Genomic DNA, 21,828 nt, shown 5'->3' with positions numbered 1-21,828 from the left:
TTAAAAACATGTTAAAACTGTACAATCCTAATCCGTGTTGCTATACTGTGTGTTGCTGTACTGTGTGTTGCTATACTGTGTGTTGCTATACTGTGTGTTGCTATACTGTGTGTGTGTTGCTATACTGTGTGTGTGTTGCTATACTGTGTGTGTGTTGCTATACTGTGTGTTGCTATACTGTGTGTGTGTTGCTATACTGTGTGTGTGTTGCTATACTGTGTGTGTGTGTGTGTGTGTGTGTGTGTGTGTGTGTGTGTGTGTGTGTGTGTGTGTGTGTGTGTGTGTGTCTGTGTGTGTGTTCTATACACTGGTTAGAGCCTACCTACATGGATGGTGTCTTCTAGCACCATCCCATTCTTCAGGGGTCTTGGTCTTTTATTTATTGCTCAGATCAGATTATGTGCAGAATAGTGACAAATATAGATCTAGAGCTGGTAAAGGTTGCATGAATCCGATATGACTGTTCATTCAGAGGTCGCATTGCAAAACATCGGACCTGTATCTGATTTAGGACCAAATACAGGATTGAGAAGATCAGATTCCATGAGATTTGTGCTGTTCACACCTTTATAAAAGATTGATTAGGGCCACTTTTAAGCCACATGAACAGCCTTTGTCAACAGAAAAAAAAGAATGTAAATTCAAAAATATGTCTTGGCCTCAACTAAATAAAACAAAGTACAATGCAGCAGATTTGTAACGGTAAAAACTCGAGTAAAACACTTTCTTTCAATAGCCTCATACAGTCAAAATTGTCGAACATGCAGAAATCATAGAAACAAAGCTATGCAAGTACAATCTCAAACGGACAAAACCCTTGTGCAGCCCCCAAGGTGGGATCTGATTACAGGGGAGGGGGCTTGGGGTCTGGGGGGCTCAGAGGCTGCCGATGTTGGGGAAGCTCTTGAGCTTCTCTGGGAAGTCGTCCTTGTAGAGGACGGGGTCGGCGCGGTGCTCCACCACCTTCAGAGGCATCGTGCCGAACACCGATGCAAACTTGTTGATGCATTCAGATCTGTGGGTGACGTGCAGAAAAAACGGGTTCACGGTGACCATTTCATCTTTTGGGGGAAGGTTATCTCCGTGTTATCAGTTAAACCACTGAATCCCAGCGGGCCCTCCGGGCAAATTCATGTGTTTGGGCGATTAGATCAATACTATGTGCTCTGTAAGGTGACCTTGGGTGCCTTGAAAGGCGCCTCTAAATTAAATGTATTATTTATTGTTATTAATACAGAAAACAGGGGCTCTACCCAAATGACCACAGTGATACTAAAAGAAGGGGACTCAAGATGTCTTGATTGATTGGAATGTACAGTCGATTTCGCCAAAACTTGAATCTGACTTCTGTGTGTTATAGAAATAACATGTAATCGTTACAAGATGTAAAAACCAAAGTTTGAGCGACATTTGGATGCATCTAGACATACATTCCTCTTACTTTAACAAACATTTTCTATCACCAAACAAGTCGGCCTTCTTTCCATTCCCAAGCCTTGCTTACATATGCTCAATCGTCCTCCGCACCAGGAGAATAGGCAGAACATTTTTGGAAAACAATTTAAGACGCCCAAGGAGTGAAGCAATCAAACCGTTGTTTTTGACAAAAATAGACTGTGCAACACTGTAAAAGGATAACCTGAAATATGCAAGGAAGGCCAACAGGATTGGGCAAGTCCACTCTGCTTGGCCGTTGTTGATTTGTTATTTTTGTTTGAGTTGTTTTAGGACAACGTAAGGCCGGGGCCATATTTGGAAATAAGTTGTTACGAAGTTAAGGGCAGACTGATATTCATTGCAAAACTCAAACGTGACCATCATGATTGTCTTGAAAGGCTACAACTGTTGTGCTCCACTGAGTTAATATCCAATTTAGTAGAGTTGCTGTTTGGAACTTTTAGAAAAATATTAAGTAGCATAAATGGCTACTAAACTACTGAATTAGTGACTTTATTCTCTTAAATCAAGAATTGCATAAATCAACTACCGTAATTGCTGCACAATTGGCTGAGAGTTTTGAGTGACTGATTAAGGGCTGCTACGGCGTACCTTTCCACCATGTGCGTCTGGTCCAGGGACAGCCCGTCAATGGCAGTGCATTCCGGGCACTTAAACTTCTTCCTGGGGGTCACCTGAACGGAAGCAGAAGTCAAATCATTACAATAACTTAGTTTAAAGTCAACATTCCTTAAATCTCAGCTTGACAGGAGTGATGATAAAGATATATAAAAAATGATATACATATATATAAATATATAGATATAGATATATTTACATATATACACATTAGCTGCTCAAGATGGAATAACAGTGCCCGACCATGTCTGCCTCACTCTCGCTCTTTAGTGTGTGTAAGGCCCTATTAATGGCCGGCGCATGCCATGCAGCAACACTGTACTGTCTTTTACTGGCCCACTTTATAGCCTTCGCCTTGTTAACGTCCGCCATCACGACTCCACAGGCTTCATCCACTGCAGCAACTGGCCACGCTGGAGAGTCTAAGATGGTCTGGGTCTAGGTCAGTACGGAGGTTTGTGTGTGTACGTGCTCACGTGCATGAGAGAGAGGGATGTAGTTGCGGTGCAAGGGAGCGCACAGTCTTTGATTTGTTGGCAGGGTGTGTGTGAGCCCTAGCACGCTAAAGGAAAAACACAGTTTGAGGGGGGGTGCCAGTGAGTGACACCCAGATAAGGGAGGTTTAAAGCCGGGCTTTAGCTTGGTCCCTTGCACCTGTGTGTGTGCGAGTCCAAGTGTGTGTGCGCGTGCGTGCATGCTCGTGCATACGTGTGTTGATCGGACACAGAGATGCAGGATTTGCCTCTCCCTCCCCCAGCGGGCACTAGACCTGAAGAGCATCGGGAACAGGAAGAGCATGCAGTGTGTGCGTTTCCCCTCACCTTTATCGGGGCTTTGCCCGTGATGTTGGCAACCAGGAAGTTCATGGCGATATCTTCACAGTTCATGTGTGCGTCCACCCAATTCTTGATGTCTCCCGGCATCTTGTATGTGTACAAATAGTTGAAGTACTGGGATTGGGACGAAGAGCCCATTGGGACCATTAGCACAAGATATCATTTAGAAGGAGATTATGTAAATTGGTGTGACATCCATGCAAATAAAAATAAAGCCATTATTCAAACAGTCAGCCCAACCTTTGACCTTTTGTAAAGTGTGCACGACTCTAGATTGATGTGAGGAATGTTTGGGGAAGCGTCTTGATAAACTTTGCCCCACTGTCTGGATGCTCATTCATCTCTGGAAACGGTGACCTCCCCACCTAACCCATTTGCACATCCAAGCCATGTCGGTGGCACTATCCAGGTCTCTGCACATCCTCTCTGGGTCCATAAAGGAGAGAAATCTACCTCGGTGAATAAATGGCGAAAAGCTCACTGTAGTGGCTTAATTCCTCTCCAATTTAGAATGGCATTCATTATTATCGATTCTATATGGATCATACACATTTATTATATTGAGGACTCGTAGAATAATGTTGGAAAGAGGTCGGTAATATCCGTACAAAAAAATATGGGAGGTGATCCAGGGATAGGAGTTACCTTGTGGTAAAAGGCTGCTCCGGTGAGAACCATGGAGACCTCATTGGTCCACTCCGACTCGTACTTCCACTTGCCCATCTCGTGGTCCCAGAGGTGCAGGCGGCCAGGGTACCCCACCAGCCTGTCTGGGAACTCCCTCCACACCTGGGGAAACGGCAGACCAAAAGGGCACATCGTCTCTCATGAAAAGCTTAGGAGAGCTTTACGTTTTATAATGAAGCCGTTTTTGCCATTTCTGGCTTGTAGCTAATGACGCGAAAAAACTAGAGATCTAGCTCAGAATTTCTATAACACACACACACACACACACACACACACACACACACACACACACACACACACACACACACACACACACACACACACACACACACACACACACACACACACACACACACCCTTATGCCAAGCGCTCCGTCTAATCCTGGTAGTGAGAGCAGGAGTCAGTGGAACATGGAGCCAGATGGACAGCTCCTCTATGGTATGCCGCCTTTCATTCAACGTAATGATCCTCAAAATTGAGCAGAATTGTATTAAATGGCTTCTAAATGCCTTCAGGTGAGCAGAGGGGAGCTGCGTCGGTCTACACCCATGGAAAGTGTCAGCCCTGGGCCTATTATCATCTCACACACACATCAAACACCTCCTTAACCAGGAGCCGCTCAAACCCTCGACAAACCACAGAACTGGACTCTTGTTTCCCTGACCTGGGTTCTAAACTCCGGGGATCAGTGTGAAACGTCTGGTTACATTGACCAGAGTTAATGGAAGGATAATGAGGGATAATGCTGCGTACATATGTAATGTATAGGCGTGCAACGTCTCTCACCTCGTAGCCAAACTGCAGTTCGTCGGACGTAAGCATGATGATGTCATCATCGATGGCCAGCACGGCCTCCGTTTCGATCTCGTCGTAGGGGAAGAAACGGTTGCTCAGCTTGTTCTCTTTGGTGCGTACAACTTTGAGAGGAACCGCTATCTTGGGCCAGAGAGACTCTGCAACGCATTACAATAGGAAAGGAGACCTTAAGGATGTGATCAGATATTTATAGATATAGAGAGTGTTACAAGGATCAAATCTGGAACATGAAGACTGCAAAATTCCATCTGGATTCTTAAACATGATCCAACAATCCAAATAACGTACTTTTTGTGTTTTATTGTTGGTATGTCTTCTTTGATCTTGAACATAGTATCTATGCCATATTTTTACTGTTATAAAAAAGTGCATAAAGCCATGCACGGTACAGGTGTAAAATGTATATTTTTGCCAGTCTCCACCACCCAGTTTGTGAACGCTCCACTCCCTTCCAAACTCCAGTACCGTTCGTTTCTTGGCGTCAAGTACCACGAAATTATTGTGTGGTGCGATTACATACAAAGTCAATGCAAAGACGCGAATAGATGAGAATTTCTCGCCAGGAGTTGCCAGTTGCACGAAGCGAAACACGCAAATGAAATACCATTTGAGATTCTGATTGCAGGAACAACGAGGATTCACCTAATTCGTGTGATAACTTGAGTTGAAATATTTGAACTTTGGCATGCAATGCGCATGAAGCCGTGTCATCAAAGCCTGTCAGTGTCGAGATCCTCTCAGGGTTACTGGCGTCCTGATTGAATCATATAAGTGGCAGTCAACCTGCTCCTGGAGAAGATGGTCAAATTCAGCGAATCTTTAACGCCTTCGGTTGGTGTAGTGTAGGACCGGTGTTGCGACGGCGTTGTGTACTCTGACGCCTTCGGGACTACCACAACAAGTACTGAGTCGCGATGGCGGTAACCTCGGGCAGGGCTAACGGAAAGAAATGTTGGCTTTTGTGCCCGCTAAGCCCCTCGTTACTTCCTGCGCCATACTTGCGAGTAACTTCACTTTTAGGGTGAACACGGCTATAGTCTAAAATGACGGTGTGTGCTAACATCGCTCATTATAATGCTCATTCACAAAGACGGAAGCTAGCTTAAAAAAAACACACAATAGAAAATGATGCTGACGATATTAACCATTGGGATAACACCAACCCGTTCCTAGAAATTGTATTTTATTTGTTTGGTTGGAGCTAAAAGAGGGGATTCACTTTCATGGAAACATTTGGACAACCCACGAAGCAGCCAATATTATTATTATTATTACTAAGTGGAATGTTGAGTGATTTCAAATCATAGAAACAATAACGCAACCATAAAAAGATTGATGTCATTCTCCTTTCCAAGTTTTTCCTTAACAATACAGTTTACAAACTGAACCACTGGGACGTTCCAACAACCCGTTGCTACCTTCCAAAAGCCATGCATGAATTAAGACTTTGCATCGACAGGGCTGGCACATTAAGCAAAGATGCAGTCAAATTGATCCCTGGAAGAAGAAGAAGAAGAATAAATGGGATGGAAGGTCTGACAGGGCTCCCCAGCCTGGTATCTATGCACCAGATTCACACACGAGCGAGACTGACCGCGGGAGCATTCTGGTGGAGGCACATCAACGGGGGTGTGCTTCTGCAGCGTTTCAAAAAAGCTTGGGCACCGTCCATGGCACGCAGTGTGGTGGAGACGCATGACACAACTGTGTGTCCCGTCATTACTGCTGCAAAATGATGCCTGACAGACCCAAGCCCCTATTAAACCCTGTGCATCTCTCTCTCGTTGGCGTTCCCCGGTCTGGTCAAGACCAATTTGGAGGATGGCGGCGACATCACACACATATTTTTGTTATTCAGACATTTAAACCAGGGGCTCAGAGTTAGTCATGGTAGCTAAAATCCTGACTTCAGAAAAAACGGTGAACCCATGCAGTCCAGATCGCTACCATTTTACTTTCTTATATATCCTCTAAAGTTAATAAAGACAAAGTGTTTATTAACAAAATGTTCTGATTTACAGGGACTAAATCTGAGCATCTCAGTCCAACAACATTAAAGGTGGCTCTTCTGGCGTCCACCGCCACGCAGGACCGCTCCCCACTGGGTCGGCCCGTTAAAAGGCTGACCCGTCCGCGGCCCCTTGTTAATTCTAATGGGTCACAAAGCCCCAGCCAGGCGCCGCTCACGCCTCTAATCAAACGGCGCGGCCGGGCCCATTAGGAGCCACTTCAAAGTGGCCGCGCGGCGTCGTTAACCAAGCACACGGCTACGGCGGGAGGAAGGGTTTAATCACAGCCGGGAGCCGGTCGCACCGAGGGCGGGGCTCAGCCGTCAGCCCGGGTGAGGCCCCGGGACCAGTTGAATACTTCACCGCCAAGCGGAGCCAAATAATTGCAGCACGTGGTGGCATTAATCAAACTATTAACGGCTGGCCCTGACACATTTATCATATTTGCGGGGCGCGTTGCCGTGGTTCCTTAGTGGTGGAGCTGCAGCCGCAGTGAGCTACGTCAGGCAGACACGCGGGCCCAGACGCGCAAATTGTTCGACTTTAATGAACGCCGTTGCCTTTCGGGAAATGCCTTCACGGGCTGATGCCCGGGTTGAAAAGGTCTGATCGGTGAAAAGGCGTCCGGGCTGTTGGGTGTGCGTGAGCGGGCAGGGGGCGGCCTGGGTGGGTCGACAAACGAGTGCCTTGGAGCCGACGTGTCCCACGCTGGCACTACACACCGCCTCTCTTGTCTATAGAGGAGCCAGAGAGAGCCTGGCTCTCCTCCCCAGCGTGAGACGGCTCTTGCTGCAGCTCAAAGGGAGGAGTCTTTGCTGCTCTTGGGTGTTTACCTCTCATCTGTTGCACATCAGGGTGCTCCTCGAGGGGCTTTAAACCCCACCAGGGTAGGGAGAGACCGGGAGAGAGACACACACCGGGGGAGGCAGAGAAGGAGACAGACAGACGAAAGACGGCTGCTCCCACACAAACCCAGTTGGCAGTTTAATACAATGCGCTCTGCAGAGTTTCCCCTTGCATGGGTCCTTGGATTGGAGCCGTGTGTGCGCTTACATATTTTAACCGTTTAGGGAACCGTAATATAAAGAAGAGGAGCAATAATGACACACTCGTACAGCACACGTAATAAAACATCCTTATAAAATGTCGAGACTATCCTACTCTGATCCATGTCGGGGTGCATGGCAGGGCATGGCTGAAGGGAACCCTATCCTGGATAAATAACCTTTCAGGAAGTAAAAACTACAGCTGCCATTTAATTACTTCTGCTTATTCCCAACAACCACAGGGTGTGCACTGTGCACTATTTTTCAATAAACGAGACACCTCTGCCTTTTAGGCAGATATTACACATAAAAAGTTACGAATATGTAATCATAGTTGGAAGAAACCACTCCGGGGTGTCGCATTTCGGAATATATTGTACGACAGGGTTGTTTTTGTGGCCCAGTCAACCGCCGAAGAACACTGGGACAGGGGTAATCCCCGTATTCTTGACTCGTCCCATCGATCCTTTCCTAATCATCGTTTCCAATCGCAACCCCTGGCAGAGTGGCCGGTTTACAGGGCCAGGACATTCACCTCGCCAGCAGCCCGGAGTTCACCTTAGCAGAGCAGGCACTCTGCTAGGAGGACCAACTAGCATGGTGCCAAGGTTGATGGTAGAGCGCCCAGTAACAGCACATTCAACGTCTGAGAGAGCACCAACTAAAGAATGGCTAATGAAGCAGTGGTGTAGAAAGACACAATGCATAGGAGCTGACAAGGGCCTCACCTTCAGGAGGACTCTTGTTCTGGTTGTTCCACACCACGAGTAGCTTGGCCAAGCTGGGCACCTTGGAGATCTCCGTGATGACCCGGAACAGGCTCTCGATGCGGTCGTAGGTCAGCACCACTGCTGTGAAGCCCGGGGAGCGTGGAGGGATGAGGGGCAGGAACAGGGGGCTGTTGACACTGGACCACTTCTACAGGAAAACCACAAGAAAAACAGGACGTTCAGCACAGGCAATCGTAGTAGTATCACAGTGGATGCTATTCTAAAACTGTAGTCGTTGAAGAAGAAGATCAAGTAAAACCTTCAAAGACTTGAAATAATGGAGGTTCAATGATTTCGTCATCAATTATTGAGGCTACACAATCATCCAGTAGATACCGTTTTTTAACCCAAATGATATTAACCGTTAAACAACAAACAATATTTTGAAACACATTTTGTCATAGCCTCTACACGAAACACTGGAAGACGCAAGTTTAGCGCCATGAAATCGTTCCCTTTATCAGAGCCCATGAAAGTTTTGCCCTCCCCGCCCCCACCCCATGTGTTCCAGGCCGGCGGCTTTGCACCATGTCTGCGTGGGATGGAGAGAGTGCAGATCCGACACTTTAAATCTGTGGCCTTCTTGAAGTGTGCCGATTGCACGTTGCTGCTTTATCCCCAGGTGCCCGCAAACACGAGCCAGTGGTTTGAGTGGCTCCTTCCACTGGCGTCGGTGCAAGTCTGTCAGCAGTGACACCAGCCTCGATGTTATTCTCCACATCAGTGGCTCCTTGCACTAATAAAAACTTGCTTTACTGGAAAGTGGAAATTTCCTTGTGGTCGTTCTGACATTGTCACACGAGCCAAGTTGGGGGGGGGGGAATAATTAAACGTACATGGGCAACACATACATGCCAAAAAAGTGCTTGAGACCACTTAAGTCATTTGTCAGGACTACATAAATGAGATGAAAAGAAGGCCACGTTTCAAAGTGTCATAGTGGGTCTTAAATTTGTTAAGTGCGCTTGTTACAACTCTTGGTTCAAACGCAAAGCAGATTCTATTAAAAGAAGCAGAGTTTTTTTTCGCTGATATAGGGCACCAAGATGAAACACACACATATAGAAGTTTAGCTAAGGCTTATTGTTAAAATACTGCTCGCCATGCCATTCCTTGCTTACCGGGCAAAAAGAGCAACAGAAAAGAATAATGCTCACAAGAGACAAAAAAATAAAAGACCTGTGCTGGGTTTTGCCCATATTTTGCAAAATGTTAGGCAAGTTGCCTGGATTCAAAGTCATTTAAAAAACGTTTGAGCTCCGCTTACTATCTACATTCCAAGCTCAAAAACAAAAGACAGCCTGTCCCCTTGCTCTTGACAGCCCCCTTGAAATGCACTAGCAATCCTGGGAAATGTGTTCTCAATTACTATCCCCGAAACTTCGGGAGAAAAAAAACAACCCAACGCTGCCTGATTTATTTAGTGCTTAGTTCAAGTTCTTCTCACCGTCTGTCCGCTGAATCCATGGAGAAAGCACTTCATCTCTCTTCTGAAAGCCCAAACGGCCAGTGCTCTGAACCCTGCCACAATTAGTCTCCTGTGGCTGCAGCACAGACCCAGAGGCCTGTGTGGTGCTGATGGACAGCCGATTGGGGATGGATGCACGGACCGAACCTTCTGACAGCGGTGGCCAATGTCAATACTAACGTTCGATTAGCTGTTGATTCAGCTACCCTTTAAAAGGAGGCGGACTCAAGTGGCTAAGCAGTCGGCTGCTTATAATCCTAATTGATCCTGTAAGGAGTCTATGGCACAGGGGTCCTAGGATATACCCATCAATCGCATTGTGTTTCCAGCAATGGCATTGTTTAAACCATGCAAAACCTTAGGTAGGCGCCTTGGGTTTACTCAACAACGCTGGAGTCTGGTTGAAGTTGACTTCCAATGGGTAAACACACATTAATTGAACATATGCAAAGGCACCATTATGCATGCGCCGCCACTGCCTCTGTAGGAGGCGCAACCCCTCAAACTGATTAACAACTCCTGAGAGATGGGCTCTCAGCCTGGATGTCTGCAGCCTCACACTCCCTCAACCACAGGGATGCTGCACACACGCACACACACACACACACACAAAGCATGACTCAGACATGCAGGAACTTATTTTTCACCACACTGGAGGCACAATCCTCGCGCAGAACTGCTGACATGAACTGACTGCTGCCGACGAGCTGGAGCTGGGCGTTCACCGACCTAGCTCAGCATCGCATGCGTGGCTCCCTGGGAGAGGGGGACCAGAGCCACTCTCACGCTGCTATTCACTGGCATCCAGTTAGCCTGAGCGCAGGGCACAGGGCGGCGGGGGGGCACCGTGCGTCAAACGCTGCCGTGCGGGGCATCCATATGGTTAAGGCTCTATTTAGAGGGGCGAGATGGAGGACTTGAGTCTCGGAAATGGAACCCTTCGCCGTCCACCGCAAATTAATATGGAGCTCTCGGAAGTATTCCATACAGCTTGAAAAGATAAATGCTGGGTCTCGTTTTGGAAGAGGCTTCCCGGATAGGTGGCAATGCCACAGAATGTGGCAATGTAGTAGACTGGGAATGAAAATCTTTTAAGGTTTTAAAGAAGGAGGCCAGTGTAGGATAGCCCAGAAGAACTTAAGGCCTCCTCTTTTTCAACATTTCCCAACATCCCTGATATAAGGAAATATATTAACTTCATAAAGGGCTGCCTTGAATTCTTGTTTTAACATTCAAGGCATCAAATATTTGACAAAACCAAGGTGTGTAAGACAATCCCACCTTGAAAGGCTGCGTCAGTTGGGGGCAATATAGTTGCGCAAACTCTATCGAAAACATCAACCACACCACGAATGCTACACAGACACATCCAGTCAAATACTATGAAGCAATTATAACATCCCAGCTTCAGGTACACTTACCACCACAGGTGGGTTGTTCCACTGTTCGTACGTGTGCGCAGCATACGGATAGATGCGGTCGTTGATGATCTGAAGGGTTGTCATGCCAATGGCCTTCATGGAGCTGAAGTAGGCATCCCAGAACCATCGAGCCTGAGAAAAGAAACAACAGATATAGAAGTGTAACGATACACGTATTCTTACCAAACCGTCACTGTACAGGCACTTCTGGGTGGTTACAGAGGTGGACCGCTGTGCGTAAATGTGGCGTACATAGCGTTAATATGGCGAATGTAAAGGCTTGTTTTGCGACGCAGAATTTAAAACTTGAAGTCAGAGTTCCCCCCGGACTGTTTGGCAAAAGTATACTTCTCCGACTCCGTAATCCAACGGAGACCCCTCGAGCATTCGCAGTTCTCCGTCGGGATGTAGGCGATACGCAATTCGCTGCCCGATCGATCTTATATCTTGACAAAAGATCATGCAAGTAGTGTTGTAAATAAACCTCCAAAGCTTTTCAAATCTTATTTGGTGTTTTATTGGTCCTTAATGTGCAAAGTAAACAATTTACGAAGGAAATAAGGTGCAAAGTCAAACCGGAGAAGTGATTCCGGAAATGATTGGACCAAGCACAGCCATTGCCGTCTCCGTTGCGCCAACGGATAATTAAAAAATATTGGATACGCACGTAAGCTACGGAGAGGGTCTCCGACAGGCTCTCCGGCTACGGAGAGGGCTCTCTGTGTCTACGTACAGCCCTTAAACATGCACGCGCATTTGAAAAGGCACCATCCAGGTGTTACTATCACCGTTGCTGTAAAAAAAAAATAACTAGCTGTTCAAACCCAGCTCACGACACTATTTCAACAACCCCTGTCTGGGAATTTAGAAATGCAAATGCCATAACCAAGTTTATTTTCGTTTTTATTGCCGCTGACCTACGGCCTTTCTCCATTTTTGACAAACAAGCGTTTTTTTCTTATACCGTACCGTGACGTCAAAACCGAGGTACGTATCGAACTGTGACTTTGTGTACCGTTACACCCCTAACAGATTACCATGTAAACCAAATCATTAAGGCTAGAGAGAGGAATCTGCACACAAGATTAACAATGGAATGCACACCTAAAGCTCCCGCATGGCATATGGTTGAGTGAAGCCTTAATTTGAATTATCATTTATCAGAGTCAACCGTTTAACGTCACCAGAGCCGATAACATCAGCAATATTATTAATTTGTTTTTATTGGCCGAATAAAATTCATTACTTTATTATACATTTATTTTATTTGCACCATCCAAAAGGAATAAGGCCTTTTTGCTGTATAATTGAGCACATTGTGAAGGCGACAAATTAATTCAAATCAGCAGAGTTGTCCCTCATCCACGCCGAGACCGCCTGTGTGGTTGTGAGCCTGGCCGTAAAAACATCAACGTGTCATTTGTCAGTGTGAGGCTCCTGTTACAAGCAGGTCCGGTCTCCAGAGAACCGCTCTATTAAAACACTTCAAGGGACAGCGGAGAGCGCAGAGGAGCATCTGAGGGTTAACGAAGCGTCAAACTACTGCATCCCCTGCTAGGAGACGCTGGGAGCCAGACAGGATGAGGACACAGCCTCTCCTGTGGTTCCATGTAAAATGTAGGGATTTAGACCGACCTATAGTCAGTCACCATGTAACACCGTGCAGACCTGGCTCAAAGGCCGCAGCTCAACAGTATCTGGAGCACCTTGACTGGGATAAACCACCTATGCATAAGTTTGTTACCATTCCAAGTCCCTTAGCAACCACAAGTTAGTATCAAAAAGCAGTTAATTCAATTTGGTTGCACCACCACTTTGTAAGTGCGTGACTGTACATACATTTCAGGTGCTTGACTGTTAGTGTACCAGACAGTAACTGTGAAACAACTGCCTCCATTTTTTTCCTCTCGTCACAATGCCCCCATATTTTACTATATTATATTTGACTGCTCTGGAAATTGTCAGACGGCCCCCACACCCATTCCCACACAGCTCTGAACGCAATCCCCAAAGCCGACCCTATCTCAGCTGGTTAGCGCACAGTTCTTTCCGAGATTATCTCGATTTTTTTCATCATTTGTTTCTGTGTGATGTGTGTGTATTAGAGTGTGGGTGGAGAGAATTCAAGAGGTCTTTCCAATCCCTTGAGATAGGGGGAACCGGGCGGCTCATAAATCAGCGAGTGATAAAAGTTTGCTTTCCGACTGGGGAGGAGGCACAGAGTCTTTCAGGCAAACTGTTACCCTTCCCCCCCCGCCCCCCCCGCCACACCTCCCCTGGCTAGCGCCTGCAGGAATTTTTATGAGGAGGGAAGAGACAGGGCTGTGGGTGCGGAGGAGAACACTGACAGCAGCAGAGGACTTCATTTCATCTACCCAAACCAGTCAACAGTGCTTTCTTGCGACAAATTGGGGAGATACATTAAGTTTCACCGATTCCATCTTTCAAAAAGGTGCGCCCAAATAAATGGACGATTTGAACGGATGGACGAATGAAAATACTGACAGATGAATGCAGGGAGTGTTCAGTGTGGCAATTTCTGTACATTTTTGGATGTGAATTCCACATGTGAATTATCGAGTACTGTGGTTGGATTTGTGCGGTCAGCTCTCTCAGTCTGTACCCGCAGTAGTAGATCAGAGCAACCTGCCAACCGCACAATGACAAAACTCCAATACGGCAACTTGTCATTATATGGGGCAAAACCTGTTGACGCGGGCATGACTGATGTGATAAAAGGCTTGCATGTATTGAGCAGCAGGAGTCTGACCCATACAAGACTCACGGGACCCCGTGGTAAGCACAGGGCCTCAGAGGCCTCCTTTAAACCCTGTGAACAAACATCCAGTTTTAACACATAGCCTTTACAATGTATGACAAAGTAATCAACGTCAAAACGTCAACTCGAGTTTGAAAACGACATGCTCAAATTCAAGCTGCCGTTCACAGGCAGCGGCCAAGCGGTCATCTTTGTTGTGCCCAATGACCTCTTGACTTGTGCGGTCAGTTTAACAAGCATGATGGATCAAATTAAGACGTGATCAATGTCACCACGTCCCCATTTAGTTGGGAACATTTAGCTGTTGTCTATCAACGTTGATCAGAGGCCACTTCAAGAAAGGTGTTTGCACAATGGCCTTCAGAGGCACATTAAGACTGTAATCTCAGCGTGTACAAAGAATCATACCGCTCTGATGTTCCAAAGTGCTTCTTTTGAGGATCTTTTGCCCCCCCGAGTTCTTCAATTGCTCATCAGAGGTCAGAAAGGTCTGAGTTTAGATAATATTGGAATGCATCACAAATTCCCTCAAGGCATTATTAAGATGACATTAATCTCCTGAAACCGAACATGGGAGGGGTTGCCTGTCGCCCACTCGGGAGAAGACATTTTGATTTGCAAAAAGTGAATGGCTTTCACTCCTTTCAGAGAAGCCCAAAGCGACGTCTATCTTTATACAAAGCACAAAGTCATCCACTGTGGAAAAGTGGAAAGGGCCTCGGGGCAAAGCACCGGCTGTTGAACCCTCTTTTGGTCAGTCAATGTAAATAACACATGAAATACATTTGGGGAAACAACAATAACAATGTTCGGAAACTAGGAATGATTCCCTGCTGGAACTAAATAAATACCAGTCAATTTCGACTGGTTCTCACTGAGCTGTACACTCAAATAGTTACAAAGAAATTAAATGAATGACCTTTAAAACCAGGGAACGTCGAGATGCCATTCTGGGATAACATATCTCATCAACCTCATCCCCTCACTCATCCTTTTGGGCAATAATGTTAAATATTATACCCAATAATATGGTTTAAGCAGTGTTGTGCACTCCTGAATCCAGATGTGCGCAGGCATAGGCAGACAAAGTGGCTCTTCAAGTCACTCCATACATTCACAATGAAACAAACCTCTGACTAAATGTGCCCTTCTCTCCCACTTCATCCTGCCAGCTGGGGCCCTCTAAAGTACAGGTCCCAAAGGAGGCCCACATAGATCAAGTCAACACAGAATGACCACTTCAGGGGCCCACACCAACCGCACACTCATAGTTTAGCCAGGTACCTTTCCTCTTAGCTAAATATATGCATAATTTATGTGATCCTACATAAAATAGTTCTTCCTTCAAGGGCAAATAGAATGCACAAACTAGAAGCGGTGGATGTGCAATGTGACCGGAGGTTGGGAGCAATGTCAATTGAAATAAATGATTACGAGTCATCAGAAAGTGAAAGATGACACACTGCCCAATTTGTAATCACTCTTGGAGTATGTGTGCGCTGTTTCCCTCCACAGCCAAAACTAAAAGTTTTCACTTTGAAGGAAACTTTAAGCTTTTAATGCATCCTCAGTCCTTAAATCCACCAAAAAGGCTGCAGGAATGCAATGTCAGGAAAAATATAAATGCCCAACCATCAAATATTGCTTCATAGTAAACCTCCTTAGAGCAGGGACTTGAGTTTGTGTCGTGTTGAGTTTCTCAACACGCATGTTCTCAATATGACAAATCCTGCTTTAAAACAATTATAAACATATTCATGTCTTTAACTTTCAAATAACGGACCATCTACAACGAAGCAACGCTTCATTCCCAACCTAAAGCAGGGTGCTGCAACAATCCAAGAAGGAACTTGTTTGATATATAAAGTTCCATGCCACCGAGCTGCATGATAGAAGTTGTTGGTGCTGCAGGCATGGGCAGAGATAACTCAAAGCATATGCCAATACAAAACATGTTAGGTTCAGAGCAGTTGGTATTCTTTATAAATGGCGTCCATTTATCCTAGTTCCTGAACTGTGTTGACTCCGATCTTTGGATCATTTTGTTAATTCTGAATTCTGACAATGTGTCTTTGGCCAACTTGGCACACCAACATCCTTGAACAGTTTCTTGCAGGCAATTTTCTTGCAATGCAGTTTTTAGATGACTTACGTATACAATTTAATAATACCTTTGTTACATACAAATTGATTGATTTCACAGTATACTGAAAAACGATTTGCCAGTTAAAGACTAAATGTAGTGTTTAAAAAGGGAATTTATGCAAGACAGGTTTTTCCCTCATCAATGGCACATCCATCTACCTCTAAAAGTTGTGGTAACACATTTTTAAATAGAAAACCACGCATGTGCCAGCTTCATACTCGGAAGATAAGAGTTAACACCAGTGGGAGCAGTTGATGGACACATCAGCTTCATGCTGCAAATGTAGCCGTAAGCATAGAGTCTCCCCAAGGAGGTCTTGGAGCCCTGTCTGGAGTAATCTAACCCCAAGATCGCCTAATAGCCGTGGGCTTACGATGTGTGTTTGGCCAGCATAATTGGTAAATGGACCAGCGTTGATACAAGGCAAATGAGAAACAGCTTGAACCGATACACTTCTCTCATATGAGGGATTTCACTGCTGTTTAAAGTGGCTCAATGTTACTGTTGAATAGAAGGAGATAGTGAGAATTCTTTTTTGAAAATCCAAAAGTGTCGTCCAAATAGGCGTCTAATCTAGATGAACAAATATGTAGAGGAAATTTAGGTTTTCAAATAAGGAAAGTGGGTTTTCCATCAAATGACCTGTCTAGATTGGCCATCTACAATAGTATTATACCTTCTAAAGCTTTGTGAAAAGCAAGTGTGAGGATCTGAAAGTGTCTATGGTAGTTTTTGATGAAATAGCACATCCAGAGACAAACCCTTAAATGTTAAATCCTAATTGATTCTAAGAAAAATATTCCATTCTTTATGTGTTTGCTTAGGTTTGAGTTGTACCTGTCTCTGCATCTCTTCCACCTGTCTGTGAGGAATGCTCTTCAGAATGGTGTACATTTCAGGCAACTTCTCTTCTGGAATAACCACTGATGCCCTATTGGAGGAAATTTTCAATACAGACAAATTATTGCGCAGTGCAAAGTAACCAAGACAATCAACAGATCAAGGAAATGCAGTGTTGAGCGTCAGATGCTTTGGGTTGGAAGGAGTAAATACCTCTTCCAGTCCAGGACCTCTGAGAAGGGCAGGATGTAGGAGTCAGCCAAGACGACGGGAACACAGCCAGCCTGCAGTACGTCACTGAGGGTCGCTTGGCCAAGCCTAGCCCCGCGCAGAACCACACAGAACGAGGACTCCTTCACAAAGAGGAGAAGGACAGGTCATTCAAGAGAGACAGAACGAGGCCGTCTTCACAAAGCGGAAGACAGGTCCTTCAAGAGAGACAGAACGACGCCTCCTTCACAGATAGGACAGGTCCTTGAAGGGACAGATTTGGGACCCCTCTGTACACGTTCTTGTATTTTATAGAACAAACCGTGCTTTATAAAAAGGAGGGTTTCACACGGTGTCACACGCATTCAAAGCCGTCATTGTGATGCTTATGCTGTGATTATAACCCTATTCTAGAACTTCTGGACAAGAAGTAACCAAGAAGTGTGGGCGCACCTGGAGGACCTGCGGGTAGTCGTACACCTGGCTCTTGTAGCAGCGCTTGCGTACGGAGGCCGCCCCCTGGGAGAGGTTGCTGCACTTGTCCAGCAGGAGCAGCGCCTCGCCGTTCTCCTCCTTCAGGCGCTCCAGCTCCCCGCGGTACTCCCTGTGGATGGCCGTCTGGGAGGACAGGATGAAGTAGCGCCGCGGCCTGGTTGGGGCGGGGGGCATAGCGGGGACGAGGGCAGGCCAAACCTTTGGTCAGTGTCATTCAGTTAAAAGACATGACATTTGGTTTGCTTTGAGGAATAATCCATGAGGATAACCAGACCAAAAAAGAAGTCTAACTAATGATATCTAGTTAAAAGCTAGCCGGCTCACATTCATTCAGGCAGCCTATCCTTGGTGGGGATGTCTAGCGCCCAGGTCACAAAAGTCAAATATAAACCAGGCATTATATTTGATGTCTTGGGACCCCTTTAACATGTTAATTGTTGTGTGTGTGTGTGTGCATATGTATGTATGTATGTGTGTGTGCGTGTGTGCGCGTGTGCGCGTGCGCGTGCGTGTGTTCACCCCGGCTGTCGTTCAGGCAGCTCCACATCTGCAGACAGGGGGCTGTACACGGGGATGCTGACATCATAGCCTTGTCTGTAGGTCCATGTGGAGAATCCCCCACCGGCTAGCAGTGCTCTGAAACACAAACAAACACGGCTTGCATGCACTTCCACATCATGTTTATATACTATACACATTTAGCTCATGTTTATGTATATAGCTGAATTACACGTTATTAATACAAAAAATTTTTTTTACGAAAAAGCAAAGTAATACATTAGGCATTATAATATTGTGTACACAAGACTCATGAGTATTATTGATGGTGAAAGTGTTATCCTGTCCTCAGCCTATTCGTGGTTTCACACCGATATATCATTAGAGATCCATTTTCCCACACCAAGCAAGCGACTATGTGAGTCAAATGTAGTACAGGTCAACAAGCCCATTTTGGAATCCTTCCCACCTGGACCTAGTGCATAGATGGTCAGACACACACTTCATGTCACACACCTGGTTCCGATAAGGCTCGGCAGAAAACAGAGCACAGCTGCTTGAGCCAAGGAAATTCCCTATAGCTCCCATCTAAGTGCTTATCATCTGGGGTGTTTGTCAAAGCCAACTTTTCCTCTCCAAATGACCAGCCAATACAAATACATCCTGGCCGACGATACTGCACACAGCGAGACAATGATACAAAAACATCCATAATGATACATATGTAGCCGGGATGTATAAATGCACCTCATATATTGTGATACTTGCGCTCTTAAAACAGCAATAAACTGCATCGATTTATAATGCCAGAATTTATTATTTTATTGAAAATCTTATTGGAGATCAAATTTGAAAGAGTTACAAGCAGCTCGATGTAACGTTTTGTTTGTTCCACATTTCACTATTGATTACATTTTTTATATAAAATTGATTAATGAATTTTGTAGATTCTTGGGACAATATGAGAGAAATAATGCAGTTAAAATCAAAGTCAGCTTTAAAACTAGTTATAATCATTCAATCCAGGACAAGAATCTTTTTCAAATAATATCGATCATCTTTCAATAATATTTACAATTATTCAAGATGTAAAACAAAGAATAAACACATACTCAACCTATGGCATTGTGTGTTTTTTATATCAACATCTGGAAATCGTGTGAGAGGCATCTTAATGGGGTGCTTCCATCTAGTGTTTTAAATAGAAACTGCAGCGCTTGTCTAAAATCCCAGTTGTTTTTTTGTGTAGATGTAAACCGCTGGCTAGCCTATCAGGCACGCTTTCATCAAGTTACTAAAGATCCATAACTTTTGGTGGGCTTCAGGAGTCACCTGTCTCTGGGCACATCCAAGGCTGTGTTGTAGTCTGGAGGCCCTCCGGGTAACATGTTGAAGAGCAGGTGATTCATTCCCCTGTCCCATCTAACAAACACATAATAAAAGACAAAGAATTTGAATTTGAACTACAATTGTCCGCACATATTTCCAGCCTTTTACTCTGCAGGCAAAAGAACGCAAGATACATCACAATGATATCCTGACATTCAGGAAAAGGTTTTGATTGGTTTACCTAGGCAGAATGGCCAAGGCCTGGGCAGTCTCTCTGATACGCAGGGAGTTCTGGTTCAGCACATCGATAGACGGCACAAAGAGGCAGGCTCTGGTCACGTCGTCAGTGTAAAAGTCGCTGTCAGAGATGGCACTGAGCAGGTCGTTATACTCCCTGGATAGACCCGTGCTACTAATGGGCACGCCCACCTCGTCCACTAACCTCTGGAGCGGGTAGATGTACACCTTCAGGACAAACATGTAAACAATACATCTATGAATAGGAGGACATCAAAGGTAAGACACTAAGCATAAGGCCTTTATCACATTGGTGTAGGTGTAAAAAATATCGACGAAGGCAGAAATGTTGAAACAATATGGGGTGCCTGATCGCCTGGGCCTAAAAAGTAATGCCCGGACAGTACAACTTTCTTAAAGTCACTGTTCCAATCGGGACGGCGCTAGAAATGGGATACATGAAGGCCATTGTTATTTTAGGCTTTTTTTTTTTTTTTTTTAAGAAATGATGAAACAGGACAAGTTAATAAGTTATTTTCTACCTACAACTTTGAGTGAAAGAAAGTAAAAATGTATTAAGGCCAATGGACGGGGCAAATGTTAACGTTGAACCCCAACAGTTGTAGCTCAAGTATTACGAGGATTATGGGCATGCCAGTGACCTTAGTTAATGTCAAGAGATAAATCTGTGTTTGGCCATTCTACTACTACTACACTAATGTGATAAAGCCCTTATTGGCGTTTATCACAGAGGTGTAATAGGACACATGCATTACACCCCAATACAAAAGTGCTGTAGGCATTTATAGAGGGAATAATTACCTTGATTCGGTTCTTAGGGTTGTAGCCACATCTGTAAACATCAAAACAAGTATGCATACGACAACTGAGGTCCCCCCTTTCGGGTATTGGACTAGACACAGGGAGGCGCACCAGTGGTGCATCGTGGACACTGCGTTTGTCCAAGGTCCAGTCGGCCGTAGACTCAATGGAATGCGGCCAAAACTGGAACATCCCTGTGGCGATGAGTCCCAGCAGGACCACAGAGAACAGGGTAATGTAGTATATGCGGTGCTTGGTCTTCATCCGTGGGATGAGAGCCGGACCCCGCGAGCTATACTTTCCAGAGGCACACATCCCTCACTCGGATAAATCCCAGCCAACTAAACATAGCAAACAAACAAAACGGTTAGTTGTACGTACATGTAGCCTATTGGATTTGCCACTATATGTATAACACATTAACACCCACACCTACAGACAGACACAAATATACCCACACTTCAATTGTATACGAGTAAAGCTGATTGATATGTGACACGTCCAATAGTGCAACTACAATAGTAGGAAGTTATCAGCCAATCCGCGAGTCAGGTGTAGGCTAAAAGCTATGGGTACGAGTACAAGTAATACAACTGCGAATATATAATTTCCTCCCAAAAAGTTTTTGAATTGGCAAAACAGTGATTTGCTATTGTGATCGACTGCCTTCCTAGCTTGCTAATAACAGCTGTTCTGGTTAGTGTTTTTTGGGGGACCGTTTAACATTAAAGCAAGGACTGTTATCAAAATACGTTTTCACATACCTTCCACGTTTGACAGGATAACTGTCGAAATGTCGGTGTCAATTCATAGCAATCTCATGAACAGAAAAAAAATCATTGCAAGGATTATGAAGATTGCTAACGGTGTTTCTCAGCGGAAGTCCCACTCTTCTTCTTACTGCAAGCATAATGTGATTCTGCTAGAGAGAATAACACGAAGACCCCTGGCGGACAACAGGAACGTGACAAGCTCCATGGTAGCCTACCTACATCACATTCAAAAACATACTCTTTAAAACAAGCCTTTTTTTGCTGCCTTGCTATGGATTAAGACCACACCCTCAAGCTATGTCCCTTTTGAGGACTTTTTCCTTCATTTCAATAATATGCTATACTTCAACCATGACATTTTCACAGCTGAGGAGGATGAATGAACTATACCATATGGTTTGTCATGAAGGAAACAAGTTTAAGAATCAAAGGACTAAGCATTAGGCCATGTTATGTTCAGTTTGTAGGTAATCTTGAAGCACTTCTTGAATTAGTGCAAAGTGTAGGCAAAATTGATGGATGAAACTAATGGTTAGACACAAAACAAGAGGTTGATAATCTTAAATAAT

General features: G+C 45.0%; 1 protein-coding gene across 1 annotated transcript; it reads right to left on the bottom strand.

The window, feature by feature from the left end:
* Window positions 1-216: 216 nt before the first annotated feature.
* ext2 (exostosin glycosyltransferase 2) lies at window positions 217-21,458 on the bottom strand. The gene is made up of 15 exons (XM_030377115.1): window positions 21,251-21,458; window positions 20,487-20,827; window positions 19,669-19,892; window positions 19,431-19,520; window positions 18,120-18,236; window positions 17,559-17,754; window positions 17,109-17,248; window positions 16,893-16,986; window positions 11,131-11,262; window positions 8,200-8,389; window positions 4,387-4,553; window positions 3,558-3,701; window positions 2,898-3,026; window positions 2,050-2,132; window positions 217-1,015 (listed from the first exon to the last, which is right to left on the bottom strand). The coding sequence occupies exons 2-15, from the start codon at window positions 20,799-20,801 to the stop codon at window positions 877-879; spliced, it is 2,160 nt and encodes a 719-aa protein (XP_030232975.1). The 5' UTR covers window positions 20,802-20,827; window positions 21,251-21,458; the 3' UTR covers window positions 217-876.
* Between the last annotated feature and the right edge of the window lie 370 nt (window positions 21,459-21,828).

The sequence above is a fragment of the Gadus morhua genome, chromosome 14, assembly GCF_902167405.1.
Source record: "Gadus morhua chromosome 14, gadMor3.0, whole genome shotgun sequence".
In the NCBI taxonomy this organism is placed as follows: domain Eukaryota; kingdom Metazoa; phylum Chordata; class Actinopteri; order Gadiformes; family Gadidae; genus Gadus; species Gadus morhua.
Note: the sequence above shows the minus strand (reverse complement) of the source record. Positions and strands in the feature narration are given on the sequence as shown.

What these genes read in the sequence shown, in the direction of transcription:
- ext2 (XM_030377115.1), bottom strand. Translation starts at nt 20,801, where the DNA reads ATGTGTGCCTCTGGAAAGTATAGCTCGCGGGGTCCGGCTCTCATCCCA. An exon ending in TGGAAGAGATGCAGAGACAG is followed by an intron (nt 11,263 to 16,892) that starts GTACAACTCAAA and finishes TTCTTTTCTCAG; the next exon opens with GCTCGATGGTTCTGGGATGC. An exon ending in CAGACGCACATGGTGGAAAG is followed by an intron (nt 1,016 to 2,049) that starts GTACGCCGTAGC and finishes CGTCACCCACAG; the next exon opens with ATCTGAATGCATCAACAAGT.